A 24011-nucleotide genomic window follows, 5' to 3' on the forward strand; every position below is an offset into this window, starting at 1 on the left:
TATTAAAATCAGTAGTCTTATAATTCCAATTCAAAAGTGTATTAATTTCATATGGTTGCAGGAACAACACTCGTGAAACCGAAACAGATCTCTGGGGCCACATTCTGCACTGAAAAAGATAGTCCAATGGATCCACATTCTGCACCACGTGTCAGATCATCATTGGTTAAACCAATAACCTCTGACCGCTCTAATCATAAATACGATATTTGCTCCATCAACGGCCCAACGGTCTTGGACACCAGTCGGTCTACTTTTTTTGTTGTGGGCCCGGAAAACTCAACACCTCTTGTGGAAAAGGTCCGTCCTTACCCTCGAAAATGGGAGAGCTTCACAACGGATCTTTAAATTTAATGAAGTAGTGTATCTGATATCATTTGGACAATGACTTGGAAGTGAAGCATTGCATTTTAGTGATACCTTTCTTCTTCTGCTAATGTATTGCATATTTTAAGTGCTCTGAGGCTTGTTTATTACTGTAATTTTTGAAGTCAGTTAAAAACTGAACATATCAATATCAAATCTTCTTATTTAAATTTATTACTGTATTAATGAAGTTGATGAGTGTAATTTTCATGTACCTTTTTCAAAATACAAAAATATGAAAATATTACTAAATAGTATTTTAGTTCTTATAGTGGTCAAGTATTTATATTTCTCAAACTACTAATTGATTTAGCATATTGTTTTGTTGATTTTTTCTCCTTTGCTCCTTGATTTAAATAATTTATATTTGTTATTTTATTTTATTTTATTTTTGCATGTGCTCCTGAATTGAAATTTTGGCTCCGCCCCTACATACAACATGATACAATAAGTGTTTACGCGAAAAGAAAATATTGTGCCTAAACTAGATTCAAGCGGTTAAGCATCTTACTCGATAAGAGTGGTTGAATAGTTTGAAGATGGTCCGTCCCAACACATAGCTTGGGAAAGAAAAGTAAAGAGAATATTTAATTTTAACTTTTCTCATTTTGAAGAATAGTGAAAGTAACCTAATGTTAAGATTGGAGGACCAAAATTTGGAGCAAGAAAATTTTAGATTTAAACAATCTTATCTAGTAATTTTTGTCTTTATTTTTTCGAATTCGTCTTTTAAAAAATTAGTGGTATAACTTGGAGCGGCCATCAACGAAGGAAGGTCGTAGTCTACTGTTATTTTTTCGCTTTTCAAAGTAGAAAGTTTAGAATTCAAATCTCCATGTGAGTCAAGTGAGTTAGTAAGTTTTTTTGCTATCTAATCTCTATATTTTCAAGTACCAGGCTTATGCTTAACCCATGCAAGCTTTTTCTGGAAGTTTTTCACTTCTTTCTTTGACTTTAAATATTAAAAATAAAAAATAAAAAAAATAAAGAATGAGAATGGAGAATGAAATTATCGTCATCCCTATCCTCAATACTGATCTGGCTTGATGACTCACCAACTTTTTATTTTCGTTTCTGTTTTTTTGTATTTTTCCCACTCACCACGGACCCCCCACTTATCTCTTAAAGAAGAATGATTAAAACAATTCCCTGTAAGTAATTTATTACAAGTTCCTGAATTATTGGTTTTGGTAAGATCAACACTTGACACGTGTGAGAAAAATGTAAAAGAAAGGCATAAGTTTTATTTATGATAAAGCATGTTTATGTTTATAGTTCTAAATGGGCTGTAAACGGAAATACGTCCCTAGTAGTGGGGACAAAAATCTAGTAAATAGCATAGGATGCTAAGCTTCTAATTTAGGGAATCAATTACTGAGTAATAAACTCAATTTTTATTTTTAATTAGATAAAGGAAATACATGCATTGTGTTGTATCCAGATGCAGATATAAGAGCAATTTTTAGACAGATGTCTTACTAGGAGAGAGAACTTTAAAACGAGATATAGACGATAAGGGCAATTATGACTTTAAAAAAAAGTAAGAACAAATTCATATACATACTCATAAATAAAAATAAATTATTATTATTTTAAACACTTTTTCGATACTTCTTGAACATTTATGCCGACACATTCAAACATTTCTAATACAAATTTACTCGATAATCTTAAAAATAATATCAACACATTCTTAAGTGTTCAACTTTTTTCTTTAAAAAATATTGACATTATACACATGGCCATTCGATCTTTACTTTTTTTCTTTCTTATTTCAATTGTCTTATATATATATATGTTCACTTTGGATTTTTTATTGGATTTTATGTAATTTAATTAAAATAATATTACCAGAATGAGTTTTAATTGAACTTATATTATAAAATTTGAGTTTTAGTTAATATGTGAAACAAGAGAAATATGGTTTCACAATCTATTCATAGCATGGTTTGTGTGTGTGTGTGAACAAAAAAAAAAAGGAAAGATTTTATTTTATTTTTTTGTCTCTTTAATTTGAATCTAGAGAAGAGGGGAGAAACATTGAGAAGGCAACTACAATGATATATATATATATATATATATATATATATATATATAGTTAAAAATAATTGAAAAAGAGAGAGAGAGAGAGAATAATAAGGTATGTAAGAAAGGAAATAATGAAGGTTTTATGTATATGTGTACACGTAAAGTATGATAGAAAAGATAGAATAAATATAAAAAGGTAAGTTTAAAAGTTCCAAAAAAAAAGAAAAGAAAGAGACCTTAATTATTATTTTATGACTAGTTTTTTCACCAATCAGATAGACGCCCTGGCACTCCTCATAAATAATATTTGTGCATTTAAAACAAAAATGCTATTATTTAAAGTAGTGAAATAACTTTATATACATAATATAAAAGTCATTACAACTCTTAGTATAAAATTAGAAATATTTTAAAATTTTATAATATTATTACACAATATATGTATATAGATAAAAATTCAAATCTATATATAATCGTGTCCAAATTATACATGTGCACATCCTACTTTTGAGTGTCACGTGTGTCCATACTACATATCTTACTTCTCAAATTAAGGTAAAAATTTCAAGCCTAAAGGCATGTTTTTGTAAATACTACCAACTAAGAAAAAAATAATATAACTAAATAAATAAATACATAAATAAATACAGTTGATTGTGAATTTGTGACTAAAGAGGTGTAATATCTTTCTCGGTCAAGGTCCACGGGACCCTAATACAACTGGATTCACATAGCTTGGAAAAGAAAATAAAAGTAAGAAACACAGTAATTGGAAAAGAACAGTGAAAGTATAGGAATCTTGAAATTGGACCCAGAAAGTTGATTCGTAGGATATGCATTTTGAATGATTTATTTATTTTTTATTCCCTCAAAAGCATCTTCTCGGAAACAAGAGTCACAAAAAATTATTTGCTCACATCATTCCATTATAAAACATTAAGCAGGGTCTGTCCAACAGCTTCACAACCACAGTATTGATCATCATTCTCATCAATATAAAAAATGGCAGAGACAATTATTTATAATACTGTAACTGAACTCCTGAAGAAGTTGGGTTCCATGGTCAACCAAGAGATCAAACTAGTGCAAGGTGTAGAGAATGAAGTTCACAAACTCGAAAAAACGGTTTCCACAATTAGAGCCGTGCTTCTTGATGCAGAGGAGCAGAAAGCCACAAATCATGAGGTTGAAGAATGGCTCGAAAAGCTGTACGATGCATTTTATGATGCTGATGACTTGCTCGACGACTTCTCCACTGAAGTTTTTCGGCAACAAAAATGGCTAGAGAAGGTACGCAATTTCTTCTCAAGCTCAAACCCATTTGCTTTCAAAAGTAAGATGGCTCGTGAGATTAAGGCCATTAGGGAGAGACTAGATGCAATTGCAGAAGATAAGGAAAAATTTCACCTCACTAAACGGCCTATAGAGAATATTAAGAGGGAGGAGACTCACTCTTTTGTACATGCCGAAAGTGTTATTGGGAGGGATGCCGATAAAAAAGAAATGGTAAAACTGGTATTAGACAGTAATGTTGAGGAGAATGTGTCGGTTGTTGCAATTGTTGGGATTGGGGGATTAGGAAAGACCACACTTGCACAATTAATATTTAATGATGAAGAGGTCACTAGGTACTTTGAACTTAAGATGTGGGTGTGTGTTTCCGATCCATTTGATGTGAAACTCATTGCACAAAAAATCATAGGTTCTGAAGCAAGTAAAGACTTTGAGTTAGAAGAGCTGCAAAGTCTCTTGAGGGGAAAAATTAATGGAAAAAAATATATACTTGTGTTAGACGATGTGTGGAATGATAAACGTGACGTGTGGTTAAAATTGGAAGAACTTTTGAAGGGCGGTTCGAGAGGAAGTAAGATATTATTAACAACCCGTAGTGATTTAGTTGCAAATGTTAGTGGGGCACATTCACCACATGTTTTAGAAGGCTTGTCTGAGGAGTCGTCATGGTCTTTGTTTAAGCAAATAGCATTCAAAAATGCGGAAGGGTTGAAGAATACATGTCGAGTCAATATCGGGGAGGAAATTGCACGAAAGTGCAAGGGAGTTCCTCTTGCCATTAGGGCTGTAGGAAGCCTACTGTACTCCAAAGATACAGACCATGAATGGTTGTTTTTCAAAAATAATGATTTGTCAAAAATAGCTCAAGAAGAGGATATTATTTTGCCTATTCTAAAGTTAAGTTACGAGCATCTTCCTTCGCATTTGAAGGGATGCTTTGCATTTTGTTCCTTATATGCGAAAGATGAAGAGATTGATAGGAGAGAATTAATCCAATTGTGGATTGCACATGGATTCATTCCGTCAGGTTATGAAAATCAACAATTAGAGGATGTAGGTCATTTGTATTTTATGAATTTACTAAGGAGATCTCTTTTTCAAGATGTTAAAAAAGATATATGGGGTGATATACAAAGTTGCAAAATGCATGATCTTGTCCACGACGTTGCAGAATCTGTTGTGAGGCCCAAGAGTTCTGTAGTGAATTCGAATGCGAAAAATATTAGTGACAGAACTCGTCACTTGTCTTTACATTTATCAAAGAAAATTCCAACCCACTTGTCTAGAGCTCACAATTTACGAACACTGAGAATGAAGGAAAGCAGGTTTGGAATGGTTATTGATTCAACATTTAAAAGGTTACGTGTGTTGGATATGCCGAAGGTGTGGGTGCATGGTAGTATAAGCAAGATGAAACATTTGAGGTTTCTTAGTCTTAGTACTTGTAATGGAAGGAAGTTGCCAAGTTCTATAACCAAGTTGAAAAATTTACAAACCTTAAAACTCTACATGTGTCTGCGGCTTAAACAATTGCCAGAAGAGATTAAAGAATTGGTTAACCTTAGGCATCTTGAGCTTGACATGTGCCCTTACTTGACTGGAATGCCGTGTGGATTGGGGCAACTTCCTTCTCTCCAATTTCTGAGTCTTTGGGATATGGTTTCCTTGGAGTACATGGAGGACAAGAGTAGTAGTGGGAGTGGTAGTGAGGATTCTCTGTGCTCTTCATCTTCATCCAATGGAGGAGCAGCACCAACACCAACATTCTTCCCATCCCTCAAAACACTTCAACTCCGGGGATTGTATAAATTGAAGGGATGGTGGAGGAGCCAAGCAGAAGAAGAAGCAACAACAACTTTACAGGACCAACAACAACAACATTTGAAGAAGCTCCCATCATTTCCTTCTCTTTCCCAATTATGGATCTATGATTGCCCTAATCTGGCATCAATGCCTATTCTGCAACCATGTCTTGAACAACTAGTTCTAAAAAAGGTCAGCAAGAAGGTAGTAGAAGAAGAGTTAAAGATGACATTGGTGTCCCCAACCCCACCAACAGATACACTCGCAACCTCTTCTTCATCTTCTTCTTTGCTTTTTCCTCCTCTTTCCAATTTAAAGTCTCTGAAATTATTGGACATTCGCGATCTAGTTACTCTCCCAGAGGAGTCCTTTCTAAGCCTCACTTCACTTGAACGCCTTGAAATTAAGTACTGCCCCAACTTGATATCACTGCCCGATGGGATGCGTCAGCTCACTGCGTTACAACAACTCACAATTGAATCATGCACCCATGGTTTACATAATAGATACCAGAAAGAAACAGGGGAAGATTGGCCAAAGATTGCTCACATCCCACGTGTTAATATACGGTGGTGACATACATACAAGGTAAACCCATCTTATTCTTGTTGTTCAATTTCTCTCTCTTCAAGTTCAACTGATTTTATTTCTTTACTTTTAGAAAAAGATGATACTGTCGACATTCTCTCCCTTACTATTATCTTGTTTTTCCTCTTCGCCTTCTTAGGAGATGCCAAATTCCCATTTGTGGATTAGTTAGCTTGATCTGCACATCATTAAACCAGCTTGTGAAATTTTTGCCTTTTTTTTTTTTTTTTTTTTCTCGATAACTGAAAAATGAACAATCATAAAAAAATGAATAATTCAACACAACTGAAAAATGAACTATTTTTCTCTTAAATGTTGAAAAAAAGTGTGCAAAAATTTGAAAGAAATAAAAAAAAAAAAAAAATTATTAGAATAATTTACTCACGCCGGCCAGGGACTAAATTAATTTCCTTAAAATAAATTTTGCCCTAGTTTTCATGGTATACATTAGGTTATGACAAATTTGCCTATAAGGAGTAATGAAACTGAGGTCTGTGCATTACGCACTAAAAATTTCAAGATTATATTATTTCCATTTAATAGGCAATCCAAGTCTTTTTGCTTGACTATCATGACGATGTAAATGCAAATCTTCATATGAACTAGGTTATGCTGAATTTAAATTATAATTTTGAATAATAATGCCCTTAACTTTTTGAGAATCACCACATAAAGGCCCTGGAGTTCAATTGAATTTAGAGCCGCCCACACACACAAGAAGACAGAGAGAGAGGGGTGAATCACATGGGAAGCACGTGAAGGCAGGTTTGTAAAGCCATACAATTGGGAGTATCCGTGCCACCGCCACGTGATGGGCGACGGGGAGGACAGTGTTGCCGACCCAATTTTGTCTTCCTAGGATAACAATTAAACTATATCTATACGTGTATATATTATTAATAAATACTTAGACAAGAGAATAATTCGCGTTATTTGTTTATTTGCTTTTATATTTGATATTAAATGAATAATCAAAGTTTGGTTATGGGAAAAAAATAGTAATTGTATTCATGTTCACACGGTAAAAACCGTAAAATATAAGATTTTTTTTAATTATTATTATTATTTTTATGTCAATAATGTTAGAGGTTAGTGATTAATGGAGGAAGGTGTAAATGATTGAAACCAAACTCCCAAAAATAACCGGAAATACCTAATTAATTTCATTAGATAAAAAGTTCCATAACCAAACAAATTTAATTAATTTAACATTAATAACATCAATTAGTTGGAATTGTCAGACTTTCAAAATTCAAACATTAATTTTTCTTTACTACACATAATTTCTAAATTATTTTTTTGAAAAGTGACCTCTTCGAACTAAAAAAAAATTGCATCTTACACATTGTCATTAACTGTCAAATACGAAGGTAAAATAACTTTATTATTATTATTATTATTATTTTAGAGAAATATGATATTAAATAAAAATATATTCAAATGGACGATGCAACAACTAAATGCAGATCTTCATTATATATGTTTGTTTTTGCTTGTGCAACTTCCATCAACGCACGTGGTACTATTGAAATTGTTATTTACTACTTAGTTTCTTCAACTCCTAAGTTCCAAGAATGAGCTTGGAACATATCTGAAATGCCATGATCTTTTAGCTACATTGAGCAATCCAACTTTAAGCACAATTCACATAGCTTTTTAGTATAGAATTATTTTCCTTTCATATTGATTAGCATAAAGTTTCTGAAAATTTACAGGACGAAACGTCGGTAGAAGCAGCCGATTGCATGGATACAACAACCAGCGAGCATGAGCAGCCGCAAAGTAATTGACCAAGGCTGTAGGGATGCCCATTAGCAGTCTAGACAAGATTATGTGTAACGGAGGTGAGTCAGGGGAAAGAATCTTTTACAAATTATCTTCCATTTTTTCTGCCTGCATTTTACTTGAATGACTTTTCATTAACACCTGCCCCAAATTGATATCACTAACTGCATTACAACAACTGAAAAGTAAAATTTGTTTCTGACTTGTTATACGATAGATTCCGGAAAGAATCAGGGGAAGACTGGCCAATGATTGCTCACATCCCAAATGTTTCTGTTTCACGATGGGGCTGACATACAAGGTAAATCCATCCTTTCGGATCTGAGTTTTTTTATTACCATAAGACTGCATCTTATTCTTCTATCTTTTTGTTCATTGTTGCTCTCTATATATAAACTACAATTGATTTTATTTATTTATTTATTTTTAGGGAACATTTTCACAGGACTGGGTGGCCGAGTCATTGCTTGAAACAAACAAGATAACACAACTCATTCTATGAATTGCAATTACCAAATAGTAATTGTCCTCTCTTGTATTTCTTTTTTTGCTTGTGCAACTTCTTTGAATGTAGATAAAAGGAGATGATACTTTTGAAATTGTCCCTAAACATTATTTTATTTTTTTCTTCTTCACCTTCTCAAGAAATGTCAAATGTTCAATTTGTATGAACAACTGATAAAGGTGTACAATGGGCATGCATCTTCAATGCAGGACTTTAGTTCCCTCGCTTGATATAAATTTGTAACTTGTTTTATGCAAATTTACAGGAAGAAACAGGGTGGAAGCAGCCAAAGGGCGATTATAAAAACCATCGAGCATGAGCAGCCACAAAGCAATTGGCCAAGGTTGTAGGGATAAGTGTTAGTAGTCTAAGACAACATCTCAGAAGAAAGAATCTTAAGCACTGACTGGAGTTTTGTTCTCTATCAAGGATCAAGGTTGCAAGACCTGATTCAGATCACCATCACCATCACTATCCCCATCCTTCCCTTTATCCCATATGAACGGGGTCAGCCATAGGATTATCTTTTTCTGCCTGCATTATATTAAGAGTTAAAACCTAATTTATTTCTTCCCGTGTTGCAGGAAGGAAGCAAGAGGGAATATAAGTTGTGAGCATATGTTTAGTGGTAAAGGAGACAAGCTGTTACTGGGCAATAACAAACAAGTCAAAGATATTAGATTACAAGTAAGACACTATACCACTTACCAGTGAACAGATTGTTTCGAATTGTGCTTTACAACTAATTATTTGGGTTGTCTAGTCGGACCATGGGTCTTCTCTTGTGGGGAAATGATTGATGAACTTGGCGTCATCTTTATGTGCTTATGTGAGTGCTTTTTGTAGTTCTCAACCAAGACTTGTAATATTCAGAGTGGTGGACATTATAAGTTTGCTTCATAGGGACGGGAGGTAATATGCTCCTTAACACTTTCCGTGATAGGTAGTGTGGAGCCCACCAAGACCCCCCCCCAATTTATATTATCCTAGTGTGAGAGTATTTATTCATTCTGAATTCTCTATATCTGCTATTATTTTGATCATCATAGTGAAATCCTTTCAACCGTTGAACGTAACCCTGATTCTTTGGGTGAACCAAGTAAAAATCTGTTTGTATTTGTTGTGTGTGTTTGATCTCTTTTCTGCGTTTTCTGTTTAATTTCGCAACATTCAGCCCATCCGACAAAGGCTGGAGAAGTGCATCCAAACCCAACTATGGTTAGTCAAGGACTGAAATACTGTTTTGTGGTTCAAATCTTCGTAAGTATGCTCAACAACATTTCCTTGTTACTTTTATTCAAATGGTGCACTTAAACTCTAGAGTTTGCTAATGGTAACAATAATTCTTAAATTGCCGTCGTTAATGGTAACAATAATGCTAATGGTGCATTTTTCCGTCGTTCGACAATTTTAGTGCTCATTCACATGGTCTTCCATTAGTTAGGTCGTTAGCATTGGCATGATTCATGTTCCCTTCTTTTGTGCTAATGCAATCTGTGGGCAGTTTTTAGACTAAGTTACTTTATGATGAAACTCATTTGATGAATAATGTTCCATTACAACAACTCAGAATTAAATCACCCAAACGTTTATATTCAAACATAACAGTGACATTCAAGCTAAATCCATCATTTATGTTATGTATTCATTGATCACCGTAAAACTCCATCTTATTCTTCTCTCTTCTTGTTCATTTTCGCTCTCTCTCTCTCTCCCCTCTGTTTTTTTTTTTTTTTTTTTTTTTTGAGGTTCAATTGATTTACTGTATTTATTTTGTGTGGGACAATTACACAAGACTCGATGGATGAATCATAGCTAGAAACAGAAAAAGATTGCACATGCCATTCGACGAATTGCAACTACAAGTTAGTAATAATGTGCTCTTCTATTTGTTTCGTTCTTTTCTTCTTCGTATCCATTCTTTTAGAAAGGAGATGATAATATTGAAACTGTCGTTTACCATTATCTTATATTTCCTTTTTAACTTCTCAGGAAATGTCGAATTTTCAGTTTCAGCCTGTGTTCTAGGGTAGCTTGATCAACACATCATTGAATTAGTTTGCAGTCTTCTTGCTCTTCATATTCGAATTGCTTAACCTCAAAGGTGAGACATCTTATTGGATTAAAATATTTTATCACTTTTATATATGAACCAGCTTAAGTGTGAAATTCTTACATTTTTCCTACCATGTAAGCATAATAGAGAAAAAAAATATATAAAAATAAATAAATTAATCCAACACAATGAAAAATGAACTGTCATTCTCTTAATTGTTGGGAAAAAATGAAAAATGAAAAATTATGAAAGAGAATTGCTTGACTAAATATGAAAAAATGAAAAACCCGAGGCAGGGACTAAATCACTTACCTTAAAATAATAGTTTTGTCTAAGAAAATTGCTTGAACCTTCTCCATCCTTTTAGTGTACCAAGAGGACTGATAATGCTGCAGTTTTACCAATATTGCAGTTCAAGGACACGAGGCTGACAACATCGATCTTATGTCTATCCAACGTTTGGAAATATTCTATTCTGTCCTAATCTTATGTACATTTTATCGAGAAGGGTTCAGATATATCAGAATCTATCCTCCTTCGAAGAACTGATTCCAAAAGTCCAATAGATGGTAGAGAAGTTGGTGCCTGCACTGTTGAGCTTCAGTTAGTGCCTCTTTTCAATTCGGACCTTTTCTTTCGATATCAGATGGTTCCCAGATTGTTAATGTACTGCTTCTGCTGTTTATTTTGTCTTCTGAGTGCTGCTGTGTAGCTTCTGAGCCTTGTGAGTTTGTTTGGAGCTAGGTACAGTTCTGTTTATCAATACAAATTCATTACCTTACACAAATATATATATATATATATATATATGTTCTCCTTCATTAAAAAGAAAAATAAAAAGTATAATGTTTACCAGGCCAACTTTGGTCAAACATTACTAAATTAATATATTAAAAATTGTGGTAGTTAGGAAACGAGTCAAATCGTTCCCTTGATCTATTTTGGTAGTTGACTACCCAAATTAGCAACAATATATTAAAAATTGTCAATACCAGACCACACTAAATTAATATTTTGATAGCACAAGTTAATTATTTTTAATCAACATATATCACTTTAATTTGTAGCTATCTAATGATGCCATTGAAATGGGGATAACCAACATTTCAAATCCAGATAAGTTCATTGTACAGGACTGGCTAATTTAACTTTGACAGTGCCTGTTGTCTTTCCTAAAAAAGGCTTGTAATTTTTTAGGTTTCAATCTGTTTTTTGACATATTGGCTATAATTAGCTAACAATCCCAAAAATATGCATACCATGCTTATGTATTGTGGTGCATCATGCATGAATATCACCATTACTAAAATTTAAAAAAATTAAAAAATAAATCTGATTGTGAATTTATCATCCAACATCAAATCATGTATCCTACGAGCTTTCTTTCCCGGTTTGTGCAAAGTCAGAGCCAAATTCACTATGGTGCATCCATGAGATTATTCCGACTGATGCAGGGAACGAGCTCTGGCTCGAGGAGGAATGGTATGTCAGGATGCACATCCGCACTCGGTTCTCAAAACTTCTCTACTACAAGAACATCACAATCAACCCAAGATCAGTCCATTGACAAGTTCTTAAACAGAAATTACCATTCCAGAACAATGTCAACAAGCAGCTTACGAGTCATAAAATGCAAAGCCGCAGTGTGCAAGGCAAAAGGGGAGCCAGTAAGGTTGGAAGAGGTAGAAATAGAGCCACCAAAAGCATCAGAAGTTCGGATAAAGATGCTCTACGCCAGCCTCTGTCACTTCGACATCCTATGCGCCAATGGGCTCCCATTCCCGGTGTTCCCACGAGCTCTAGGGCATGAGGGTATTGGGGTGGTGGAGAGCGTGGGCGCGGGAGTCACAGAGTTCAAAGAAGGAGACCTAGTCATCCCCACATTTCTCGAGTCATAGAGTTCAAAGAAGGAGACCTAGTCATCCCCACATTCCTCGGAGAGTGCAAGCAATGTGAGAATTGCAAGTCAGGACAGACAAATGTGTGCACAACATATCCTATGCCTATGCATGGTCTAATGCCTGACAACACTACAAGAATGTCTCTCGGAGGCCAAAAGTTGTACCACCTATTTAGCTGCTCCACATGGTCAAAGTACACAGTTGCTAATGTCAACTATGTTGTCAAGATTGATCATCGAAATATGCCATTGGCACATGCTAGCTTCATCTCGTGTGGCTTCACAACCGGATTAGGTGCACCGTGGAAGGAATGCAAGGCCGGAGAGGACTCATCCGTTGCAGTGTTTGGTCTTGGCACGGTTGGATTGGGTGCGATACAAGGGGCTAGCATGCAAGGAGCATCCAGAATCATTGGCATTGACAAAAATGAAGTGAAAGCTGCAAAGGGACAGGTTTTCGGGATGACTGATTTTATCAATCCGGACAAATATGATAAATCTATCGCAGAATTAACCAGGGAGGGAACCGGAGGAAGTGGTGCAGACTATTGCTTTGAATGCACCGGAGCTCCACCATTGGTGGCGGAGGTCCTAGACGATGTTAAACCGAGAAGAGGGACTTTGGTACAAATGGGAGTAGGGCCTAAGCCGGCTATGGAGGTCTTGTTTTCGACACTCTTGCAGGGTAGAACTGTGAAGGGTTATGCTTTTGGAGGGATAGAAAGCAAGTCTGAATTACCCATTGTTGTGGACAAATGTGCTAATAAGGAGATCAATCTGGATGAGCTTTTGACTCATGAAATTTCATTGGATGAAATAGATCAACCACTTGACCTGCTGAAGAAACCAGATTGTGTCAAAGTACTTATCAAGATCTGAGTGATCTTAGCAACAGCTAAAAACAGATTGTATAGCATGTATATGAAATATTTGGTAAAGAGTTGAATAATTTATGTAGCATTTGCGGAATACATTGATTGTATAAATAAAGTGGAAACATTTTATAGAAAATGTGAAGGATCCAATTACACGTTCTTTAATTGTGTGAATGACCAAACTACACCACAGGAGGCCTTGGCAAATAATAAGGATAAGAGCATTTTTATCTCAAAATTATTTTTCATCCACTCCAATCCACTGTGTTACCCCTTACTAGTTGGAGGGAATTTTTTTTGGCAAGAAATTAGTCCAAGAGATTTATTGCAAAATGCGAATAGTCAAGGGGGTTTATTGTACTTTGCTGTTTTTATAATAAAAATCTGTCTTTCTTGCCCACTATTTATTACTGCAACACTTTACTCTCCAGTCTCCTCTACCTAATCCATGTCTCTCCTCTTCCCTCTCTGGTATTCTCTCTCTCCTCTCCACCTACTGCCTCCCCACCTCGAAGATCATATATATATATATATATATATATATATATATATATATGTATGTATGATATATCCGTACATATATATGAAGATTCCACAAGCATTTCTTCAATAAATAAACCTTTCTGCCTCTTTGAGGAGCCCCGCTATCCCCAAACAATCAACTATAGAAGCATAATGTTTCAACTCTGCAATCACAGCATGATCCTTCATCATGGTAAAGCAGGAACCCTTATGCTATGTTTGGGAGCATCAAATTGGCGCCTTGGATTTGAAATGGGATTTGAAATGGCACCAAACAGTAATGTTGCTTCCAAATGCAACACTACTATTTTTGTGCCCAAGAACTGCATTGGAACTTTGGAATGATAATATAATCCAGATTCATCAAACACCTGGCCTAAAATTAAATAAGCACTGAAGCATACTTTTTGAAGTTAACTCTGCTGCTATAGATTATAGTTCCCAACTAGGCTTTGAATACTTCAAATGTTGTGATATGATTGACAAACTGGTTTTTTACTTATCAATTCATTTTTTGGCAGAGCCAAAACAAATGAATTAATTAAGATCTTAATAAATTCACCTTGCCTTCAATCCATCATTATTGCACTATTATTCCTAACTTGGATTTGAATACTACTCACATTGCACTATTGACCCTCTACTTCTAACTACAGTCACTCTTATATGCGAGGGCAATAAAATTGAAATTAGTGTTCCATACCAATAGCTTAGTTCAACTTCAAGTAATATTTCTTCCTTTCCAATGGAAGGTTAAGGGTTTAGTACCTAGTAAGGCAAACAAGTGCATGATTATTACTTATTTATCAAAAATAGAGTTTGATCCTGGCTCAAAAGGAACGCTAGCTATATGCTTTAACACATGCAAGTTGTTTCCGGGGAGCTGGGCAGAAGGAATAAAAACATGTGCCATAGGGGATCAGGGTTCTTATCAGTCTAATATACCTCTGAAAGTATCTCAACTCTTAGTCAAGTCAGCTTTTTTACCGAGCCAAGCCGTTCTAAAAGCTAAAAATGGAATGCCTAGGGATCCCTTTTTCTGTCAGCATAAAGATGCAATCTCCTCAGAAAAGCAAATTGATTCAGTAGTTCATTTGTAAGAATGCATACTTCTAAGAGAAAACTCAAAATTACACTAATTGGAGTTAACTCAGCAAGTGTACCGTGTTACTTGGCAAGTTAAGTAACAAAGCTCCAGTAAAAATACTAGGATAAATGAGCGTTTTGATGATAATCTGAAATGACCATCACCCAGAAACCTAAATCCCCTGCAAAATCAATCAGACTGACAACAACTAGTGACAAACCATAATATGCCATAACATACACTAAGCAGTTGAAACAATTTAGAAAATTTTCAATCTGGAAGTACGATTGTCAACCTTCTTTTTTTCAGCAAGTAAAAGCTTTAAATATCATTTGAACCTTCCTTTCTTTTCTATTTTAATACAGGTATCAAACTTGTAAATTTCCTAGCATGTTTTCGCCACATAAAATGCTGTCACATTACACAGCGATAAGTAACAAGTAAATCAGTAAGAGCGCCATATTCCTTTCTTTTATATTTTTAAAACTGGTATCAAACTTCTATAATTCCTTAACATGTTTTCACCACATAAAATGGCATCACATTATGCAGCGGTAAGTAACAAGTGAATCAATAATAGCACCATTGGAAGTAACTTTCACTGCACTCCCCTTCTCTAGTCCATAGTACCTGGCAATCGCATCATCCTCCAGCATTCGAGGAAGCTGAGAAAAAACTTTACAAAAATGGCAGCCAATAATTAGGTCAATTATATAAAGAATGATCGAGAAGACAATTTTGTAGGAAAACATCATTCTTGAAGGAAGCATACATGCTGCATCTGTTAAAGGACTAAGCAGTTTCAAATCTTAAGACATTTAATGCAGTCGTTGTGCTAATTTCCCGTAACTACTGTAAAAGATATTCAATAAATCAATCAAAACCTAAAGAGTTTCAAAAACAAAATAAAAAATGAATAAAGTAAAAGGCTGTTCACATTCACATTTTTCTCTCTTATATTTAAACATGTCCGAAGTAAAACAATGAAGAAATTGAAAATATTTATTCATAAAGTTTAATTTATTGTAACAAGAACAGAGTGGTTTCTAACTATTCTTTAACTAATTTTTTAACCAAGCTGAAATGGAGCCAATCATCGGAATCACTTGTACCGCAAATGTTGTTAAGGAGCCCAATTTAAAAAGGTGAGTGCAACCTTAGGTGTCATTTGCATTTCCCAAGCAATTATTTGTCTTTGTGCCCAAAAAAATGACAAAAATACCAAATTACCCCTGCGATCCATTTCAATATGGGTTGAATTTCTTTTGGTCAAAGTATTACATTAACCAAAAGCAGGAACACAAATCTTTCAATACTATATAACATGAAAAACTTTCTAAAAACTCTTCTTTTCCTTTCAACTGAAAGAGTGGAAAAAGTTTCTTTACATTTGTAATACTGTAATCTTAATGCATGGGGCTCAATTTTAAAAGTTTAACATATGAAAATATTAAAATCATCCCATTAGTTTCCACAGCCATGGAACACAAAGCTTTGACCTATAATTCGGAATACAAGGGAGCAAAAGACCTTAAGTGGCTCAACTTCCAAATCCAATAAAAATGAATAAAACAGGTCTTTTGAAATGGCAACATGCAACATGATAAAATAAGTTGCTTTCCAAGGGATATTCAGAGACTGCCAAAATCCTTTCTCATCCTATGTTCGTCTTGTTAGAATCCACTAGACAGATTTTTTTCCCCTTTTAGGTGACAACTTAGTCCTTAGAATAAATCCCCTAAAAATTCCACTGGGCTGAAGATCAAGGGTAGGTGGACACTGTGCATCTAGGAAACAGCCATGTGAGTGTGATTGACCTAGGCAAAACTTAAGAAGACCTCATAGTCCAATTAGGCCTTGTTGGGGAAGTTGTTAGAATATGTAGTTTAGCAAGACATCTGCTGAAGGAGAATGATAGTGGTATAGTATGGGACGGTTGAGGCAGATGGTATGCTGGGGAGTTTAATGGCTCCCATTTGGTGTATATGGATAGGAATCAGGAAGGGCTGGGGAGGGATGTTGAAACACTGCCATTTTACAGTTGGGTGAGTCAATTGGAGAGATTTTGGCTGGATATATCATGCTGATGCAATATGTTGAGAAAAGCCTTTCCCTACTCCTTTTGGGATTGCGCTTGACAAAGAAGCCACAGAGACTGGAAGGACTATCACAATGATTCAGGATTAGGATTCTATGAATCAGCTAGCAACTCTAGTCTTGGCAATCAAAATCACACCAAATGACCAAAATAAATTAGGAACTTGAAGAACATTTCAAAATAAAGAGAAAAACTATTTACTTCATGCTGTTCTAACGGCAGTTGAACTTGTAATTTTATAGAGAGCACAGATCTGTTCCTAACTTCAGTTTCTAATTTTCAAGTATCTATTAAAAAGAATAATCCATCACCTTCAACAGGGACCGAAGAAAATTATTCATGAAGATCAATTTATTTTCTTTAAAAAGCTCTCACCCTACTCTTTACGAATAAGATCAATTTATTTTAAAAAAATTACTGCACCATATCAGGATCTTTTACATCGTAATACATATTAAGGGCAAACGAGCACCAATGTCCATCGTGAAAATGTGAGCATTCACTGAAGAAGCAAATGAGTACCTTTTTCTAAATAGTCAGTACCACTAAAATTAGGGACACGTTCTATAAATAATAAAAACCTGTTTGTCTTCCACTTTATATTTCTCTAGCACCTTTTGCTTCTCCTCAGTGGTTAGAATCTCATACTTTGGCTCTAAAACATGGTTCGTGACATTGACCAACAAGTCGGTAATCTGGAAAAACCAAGTCATGATATGATGTCAGAACTTAAAACGAAGTAAACAGTTTCTCAAATGAGAAGAAGATAAATTAGTTCATTTCCCAATTTCCTAGTCAGGGATTATAATCAATACAAATTTTCATGTACTTCATAAATATGAATCAAGATGATAATATGCCTTGGTGATATATTTCACGACCTAAGACTTGAAATCTTTGTAAGACTCCAATCGTGAATATTAATTTTTATTTTATAAATTTCAAAACCTATGTAACTCAAACCATGCTAAGTTGAAAATTTTATACTAGCACTCTCTGCCAGATTTCATCTTTCCCAGTTTAAAAGTTCTATGTTCCAAAATGCAGCATCAAGTTACATAAAACCTGATTCCACATAAACTAAAGACAAACATGTTTAATTAAGATAGAACAGTCGTTTCAATTCCGGGGGCCGGGGGGGGGGGGGGGGGGTGGGGGGTGAGTATTAACTATACTAAATTTTGAGAATTTTCAATTTCCAATTTCCTATGCAAAAAGTTTGTTGACAGGATTGACCTTGCTGTAATTTTTATATTGCTGGTAATTGAAAACATATAACCTTTGTAAGCAATTTCCTTAAACAGAGCCAGCGGGTCCAAAAACTTAAATATTTGAAATGGATTCAATCAAGTAATTTTGAAATTTGTATGAAAATATAGGGTCTTCAGTGTGTACATGACAAAATGTGTGCTCTTCAACATGCTCTTGGAAGGAGTATGCAGAAACTAGTGCCAAGAGAAGTTGGTGCAAATTTAGTCAAGATGTGTAACATGCCAAAAAGGATAGGCTTGTTCAAGACAATCGTGTTCATGAAAAAATACCCTCTCCATCATTGGTAATGGGAAGAGAGAAGGTCCAGGAAAATGATGTCTTTTAGAATTGTTCTCCTCACAAGTCACAGATGACATTATGTCCTAGCAGGCACATAAATACTATTATCAACTTATACCAGATAAATTTGTGTATGAAGTACCATCTAACTATTAGTGACAACATAACAACACGTCAACAAGGAATCAAGTACAATACAAGATTTAATCACCTAATGTAAAACACCTTTCATAAGAGGGAAAATTTTGGTCCTCGTCATTGTTGCTAAAAGGCGTATTGAAGATTGAATGAATTTTGAGTTCTATAAATTTATATTGTGCATTCAGCAGAGAAATAAATCACAAAGTTAAAGTTCATTTACATTTCGCTTGTTCTCTTTTCTGCCATTTTCTTTTTCTTACTACTTGTTCCACACATAAAAATCAACCAAAAAAACAAGGCAAGCTAAATGTCACGATCCGATTCCTAACGACGCCATGAGCATAGAAGATACGCATGCTGGTTGGCTAAGAACATTCATTGACTGGGAATGGTTCCAGGGAAGGGGCGTGCAGGACCACAGGATGGTACCTCTTCAGAGTTCAGGCAGGTCGACTCGGTTCAGTTCGAGGTGCTTGTCGCTAGTCTTGGACTTGACTATGAAGAAGGGAGTTGGCCATCCCTGCACAAACTGGTCGGGAGCTGGAGCCGTTCCCCTGACGAGGCCATGGCAGGCCGTAACCAGTCAGCATGTATCCTTGGGAGGGCAGGTCGTGGTGGCTGACCAGGGCGCTTGTGCGAGCTGAAGCAACGCCTTGGTGCTGCACGGGCCGTGCCGCTGCGCCAAATCTCTAGGCCCGTGACAAATGGTATCAAAGCAGGACTTGGGGAAAAGCACAGAGGTGTGCCCTCTTGTCGATCCGGGGGTCTTGAGAATGAAGACGGTGCACTGAAAAAGCGTCGGTGGGTAATCAATGCTGTTGGAGGATAGCCTCCATCTCCCCATGAAGATGCGTCCTTTAAGCCGGAGGGCCGCGCGCATCGGATGGCCGGAGGGCTGCGCGCACCAAAGTTCTTGCAAGTTCAAGAGGCGTGCAAACCGTTGTGAAGGGCGGGTATCAAGTCAGCCGGAGGGCGCTTGTTTGCTCGGGGTGTCGCGGAGGCGGCATAACGTGGGGTTGCGTCCCGAAGAAGTGGGCGTCCCTTTAGCCCGAAACCCTATCATTGGGCGAGTGCAGCCAGGGGTTGTACAAGGAAGCGATGGTGGGCAGGCGAGCATACCACTTAGAAGAGAGAGACTTTGGAATGTTGGACGCAGCGGAGTCAGCGCCGCACTGCGACGAGGGCGTCGCAGGATTTGGGTGGGGGAGAATGTCACGATCCGATTCCTAACGACGCCATGAGCATAGAAGATACGCATGCTGGTTGGCTAAGAACATTCATTGACTGGGAATGGTTCCAGGGAAGGGGCGTGCAGGACCACAGGATGGTACCTCTTCAGAGTTCAGGCAGGTCGACTCGGTTCAGTTCGAGGTGCTTGTCGCTAGTCTTGGACTTGACTACGAAGAAGGGAGTTGGCCATCCCTGCACAAACTGGTCTGGAGCTGGAGCCGTTCCCCTGACGAGGCCATGGCAGGCCGAAACCAGTCAGCATGTATCCTTGGGAGGGCAGGTCGTGGTGGCTGACCAGGGCGCTTGCGCGAGCTGAAGCAACGCCTTGGTGCCGCACGGGCCGTGCCGCTGCGCCAAATCTCTAGGCCCGTGACAATCTTTAGGACGGTGCACTAAAGCGTCGGTGGGTAATCAATGCTGTTGGAGGAGAGCCTCCATCTCCCCATGAAGACGCGTCCTTTAAGCCGGAGGGCCGCGCGCATCGGATGGCCGGAGGGCCGCGCGCACCAAAGTTCTTGCAAGTTCAAGAGGCGTGCAAACCGTTGTGAAGGGCGGGTATCAAGTCAGCCGGAGGGCGCTTGTTTGCTCGGGGTGTTGCGGAGGCGGCATAACGTGGGGTTGCGTCCCGAAGAAGTGGGCGTCCCTTTAGCCCGAAACCCTATCATTGGGCGAGTGCAGCCAGGGGTTGTACAAGGAAGCGATGGTGGGCAGGCGAGCATACCACTTGGAGGAGACAGGCTTTGGAATGTTGGACGCAGCGGAGTCAGCGCCGCACTGCGACGAGGGCGTCGCAGGATTTGGGTGGGGGAGAATGTCACGATCCGATTCCTAACGACGCCATGAGCATAGAAGATACGCATGCTAGTTGGCTAAGAACATTCATTGACTGGGAATGGTTCCAGGGAAGGGGCGTGCAGGACCACAGGATGGTACCTCTTCAGAGTTCAGGCAGGTCGACTCGGTTCAGTTCGAGGTGCTTGTCGCTAGTCTTGGACTTGACTATGAAGAAGGGAGTTGGCCATCCCTGCACAAACTGGTCGGGAGCTGGAGCCGTTCCCCTGACGAGGCCATGGCAGACCGAAACCAGTCAGCATGTATCCTTGGGAGGGCAGGTCGTGGTGGCTGACCAGGGCGCTTGTGTGAGCTGAAGCAACGCCTTGGTGCCGCACGGGCCGTGCCGCTGCGCCAAATCTCTAGGCCCGTGACATAAAGCTGTCAATCTGTAATTTGTGTGCAATGACATTTTTACCATTGATCTGCTCGCAAACTACTTTTGGACCTTTCAAACTGTTATTTACAACTTTTCTTTAAAAAGCACATTGAATCCTTGATACTATACATAAGCCTGGAGAACTGAACTTTGTGCTGCTAAATTGAGAAGGAGAAGAAGTGAGGCTTGCAACACAAAATTCTTCAAAGGCTTCAGTAGCTACTAATATCTTCTAAACTAATCAACAAGGTATCTTCATTGACCAACGTTTATCTTGCTTGTTTTTTTTGTTTTTTGGTATGTAAAGTTGTGCATCAATATATTATATAATAAAAAAGGGGGAGGGGGAGCATTGGCGGCCATCACCTACAGGCTACAGCCCTTTCCTCTGCTGGGGACTTCCACAGAACAAAAACGAGAGGCACCATTGCATGCTCAAAAACAAGGGGTGAGAAAACTTGAATCCACCAAATCAAGCAATTTCGGAACTACACCTGACAAAAGAAAATTTTCTAACACATGCGTCATGTTATGTCAAATTGTTCTCATCCTCTACTCCAGGATAGTAGTATCATATTCAAACTCCTCTGGACTTCCATCATTCCAATAAATCTCCTAAATACTCTTCTCTTACTAGTCACCACAATTGCCACTCCACGCCTTGTCATTTCACGAAACAATTTCACCCCACCAACAATGAACCCATGAAATTAATTGACAGTTAAGTTTGTGGTAATCAATTTTCTCAATTTGATTTTCTTAGCAATGTCCTTGACGAAAAAAAGAAAAACTTAATTTTAAGTGTCACTTATGTACATTTTCCCTTGCAGCAGCTATTATTACAAATTTTCAAATTTCAAGTGCCAAAGAACTTACTAGCATAAGCAAAGGTCATGAATCTTCATTTCTTCTATCAGATTTAATGATTTACTAGTCAATAACACTCATAAAATTCAAACAGGAATGCCTGGTGAACTTAACAAATTCCTCAGACCTTTTAAAAGAACTGAAGTGCAGAATTTTGGGTGGCATAAAGTAACTTACTTTGAAAGTCTCAACTTTGATTGGATACTCATCCACTACTTTCCTAGCATACGAATTCATTTTGTTTTGCAAAATCAACAACACCTGGTGCAAGCTGTCTTTGTTGGCAATCTGACTGAGAATGCCAACAATATCTTGTTTTCTGATCTCTTCAGATCCACAAAAGATAACCAGAATCTGGAAAACAAAACCCCCAAAAAAAATCATATCATACATTCATAATAATAAAAAAGAACAGAGTTAAGGAGGTAAAACAGAGAGACAGCAAACTGATACCAAAAGACATGTTCCTATTGAAATTAACTATAAAGCTTTGAGGACACGAGCGTAGGAGATTTAAAACAACTGCCACAAATTAAAATCGCATTCAACAATATGGAAACATGTTAAATGTCAAAGTTTCATAATATTAACAAAAGTATCCCACAGTGTGGTCTTCACTGAAATTATTACAGTGACTTCTCTTTCCTACCATCATATCTATATATACAAATATATATAAATAAAATCGTTTGGATGAGAAAAGCCTACTAGACTAATTAACATGAAAAGCATATTCATTAAACCTTAAGACTTTCATACTCCAAATCCCTGGTAAAATTAAAAAAAAATTACACAAAATTTTTTTTGGTTCACATGGTATGTCAACTTTATTTCAAGTAAAGAACAAAATAAAAAGAATTGACTACCAAGGACAGTAGTCTAGTGACATCTCCTTAATCTCCCAAAGTGAGAGAGGCAAGGGTTCAAGTCTCCAAGATAAATAGGTGCGTGAGTTTCTTGGCAAAGAAAAATAAAATAAACAAAAAAGAATACTCACCTAAAACTTTATTTTTGGACATTGGAAAAATAAATTATAGAAGGAAGAAAATGAGGGGTAAAAAGTAATGGAGGTATCAATTTCTAAGGTCCAAGTAACAAAACCCATTTCTGATTTCATTTCATTTCCAATATTTTCTCAACGAAGAATCTAATCATTAACTCGATTATCATGAAATCTATACATAGAACAACTCAAGTTTTCAGTCATTACTCAAATCCTGTATAAATGAACTTGAATACGAATTACTACTACAGCCTCTCATTCAAATCACCGTATACACACACATATAATCAAACAATACGAACAAGTCCCCTTAAAAAACGAAATTACAAAACAGAGCACAAAATAAGAAAAACGAAGACACAAAAATATGTAGTATCACAGAACTCTTATATAAGAGAAACCCTAATATCTACTATAGAACAACAATAGCTTTTAGATCAAACAGATTACAAACTACTTCGTCAATGTTCGATACCTTTTTGGAGGGTTTCGAGCCGTGAGAGACGCAGAAGCGGAGGCGTTCAAGGTCGGGTTTCTCGGTGAAGATAGAACGGAACTCAGTGAGTGAAAGGGTGAGTTCGGCGTCGGAGACGACGTAGCCTCTGTCTCTGAGCATTTCGAGGACCGTTCGACGAGCCAGATAGAACCTGTGGCTCTCGACGCTCCCGTAGCCGACGAAGCTCGTGATGCAGGGCGGCCTTACGCCGCCGCTGCTGGTGGTGCCGCCGGTGGAGTACATTCTCTCTCTCTCTAGTACATTCTCTCTCTCTCTCTCTACTTTCTCTCTCCTCCGTACAGTGTTTTGGTAGCTCCGGTGCGAGAGGTGTGTGTCTCTCCGCGTGAAGTTGTTTGGTAATATATGGAGGGAATGCGAGTCGCTTCTGTACGAAGCATCAATATGAAGATTGCCTAATATAGTATGTACTCGCTCGAGTAGGTAATTGTTTCTATACTGTCTAGTTTTTGTTTTGACAGCTCTTGATTGTGGGCCCAGGCCCCTAACGTCTTGTTTGGACATTGAGAAAAGAAATGACAGAGGGAAGAGAAAAGAAAGGAAATGAGGGGTGATTTTTTAAGGTATGTTACAATATTGGGTAGAAGGG

General features: G+C 37.1%; 3 protein-coding genes across 16 annotated transcripts; 2 read left to right on the plus strand and 1 right to left on the minus strand.

Annotated features, from left to right (window-relative positions):
• The first annotated feature begins 3183 nt into the window (after window positions 1–3183).
• Window positions 3184–11205, plus strand: LOC132299409 (putative disease resistance protein RGA4). Of its 13 annotated transcripts, none has more exons than XM_059795985.1 (9): window positions 3184–6078; window positions 7794–7922; window positions 8081–8164; window positions 8294–8382; window positions 8634–9055; window positions 9543–9628; window positions 10164–10233; window positions 10361–10472; window positions 10837–11205. In XM_059795985.1, the coding sequence occupies exon 1, from the start codon at window positions 3397–3399 to the stop codon at window positions 6064–6066; it is 2670 nt and encodes an 889-aa protein (XP_059651968.1). In that variant the 5' UTR covers window positions 3184–3396; the 3' UTR covers window positions 6067–6078; window positions 7794–7922; window positions 8081–8164; window positions 8294–8382; window positions 8634–9055; window positions 9543–9628; window positions 10164–10233; window positions 10361–10472; window positions 10837–11205. The 13 variants fall into 13 exon arrangements, with proteins under 13 accessions (XP_059651968.1, XP_059651969.1, XP_059651975.1 ...); XM_059795986.1 differs by having other exon boundaries at window positions 8634–8875; window positions 8953–9055; window positions 9543–10233; XM_059795992.1 differs by lacking the exon at window positions 9543–9628 and having other exon boundaries at window positions 8634–8726; window positions 8953–9055.
• Window positions 6558–13412, plus strand: LOC132301092 (alcohol dehydrogenase 1-like). The gene is made up of 7 exons (XM_059798376.1): window positions 6558–6568; window positions 8634–8711; window positions 8953–9055; window positions 10933–11090; window positions 11879–11906; window positions 12022–12106; window positions 12236–13412. Exons 1-7 carry the CDS (start codon window positions 6558–6560, stop codon window positions 13201–13203), a joined length of 1431 nt encoding a protein of 476 aa, XP_059654359.1. The 3' UTR covers window positions 13204–13412.
• Window positions 13413–15136: 1724 nt separating this feature from the next.
• On the minus strand, window positions 15137–23796 carry LOC132299410 (DNA-directed RNA polymerase V subunit 5C). 2 transcript variants are annotated; one of them, XM_059795993.1, is made up of 4 exons: window positions 23384–23790; window positions 22083–22259; window positions 17488–17601; window positions 15137–15484 (listed from the first exon to the last, which is right to left on the minus strand). In XM_059795993.1, the coding sequence occupies exons 1-4, from the start codon at window positions 23645–23647 to the stop codon at window positions 15425–15427; spliced, it is 615 nt and encodes a 204-aa protein (XP_059651976.1). In that variant the 5' UTR covers window positions 23648–23790; the 3' UTR covers window positions 15137–15424. The 2 variants fall into 2 exon arrangements, with proteins under 2 accessions (XP_059651976.1, XP_059651977.1); XM_059795994.1 differs by lacking the exon at window positions 17488–17601 and having other exon boundaries at window positions 23384–23796.
• Between the last annotated feature and the right edge of the window lie 215 nt (window positions 23797–24011).

Source organism: Cornus florida, unplaced genomic scaffold (assembly GCF_030987335.1).
Source record: "Cornus florida cultivar Cherokee Brave unplaced genomic scaffold, ASM3098733v1 CherokeeBrave_3.0.0_Hap2_Chr03, whole genome shotgun sequence".
NCBI classification, from domain to species: Eukaryota; Viridiplantae; Streptophyta; class Magnoliopsida; order Cornales; family Cornaceae; genus Cornus; species Cornus florida.

Coding starts and splice junctions, on each gene's coding strand:
- LOC132301092 (XM_059798376.1), top strand. Junction 9,056..10,932: donor TCAAAGATATTAGATTACAA/GTAAGACACTAT, acceptor TTTATCGAGAAG/GGTTCAGATATATCAGAATC. Junction 12,107..12,235: donor AGCCAGTAAGGTTGGAAGAG/GTAGAAATAGAG, acceptor CTAGGGCATGAG/GGTATTGGGGTGGTGGAGAG.
- LOC132299409 (XM_059795982.1), top strand. CDS start 3,397: ATGGCAGAGACAATTATTTATAATACTGTAACTGAACTCCTGAAGAAG.
- LOC132299410 (XM_059795993.1), bottom strand. CDS start 23,647: ATGTACTCCACCGGCGGCACCACCAGCAGCGGCGGCGTAAGGCCGCCC. Junction 22,260..23,383: donor GCTCGAAACCCTCCAAAAAG/GTATCGAACATT, acceptor TTTGTTTTCCAG/ATTCTGGTTATCTTTTGTGG. Junction 15,485..17,487: donor ATAAAGTGGAAGACAAACAG/GTTTTTATTATT, acceptor ATTTTTGTAAAG/TTTTTTCTCAGCTTCCTCGA.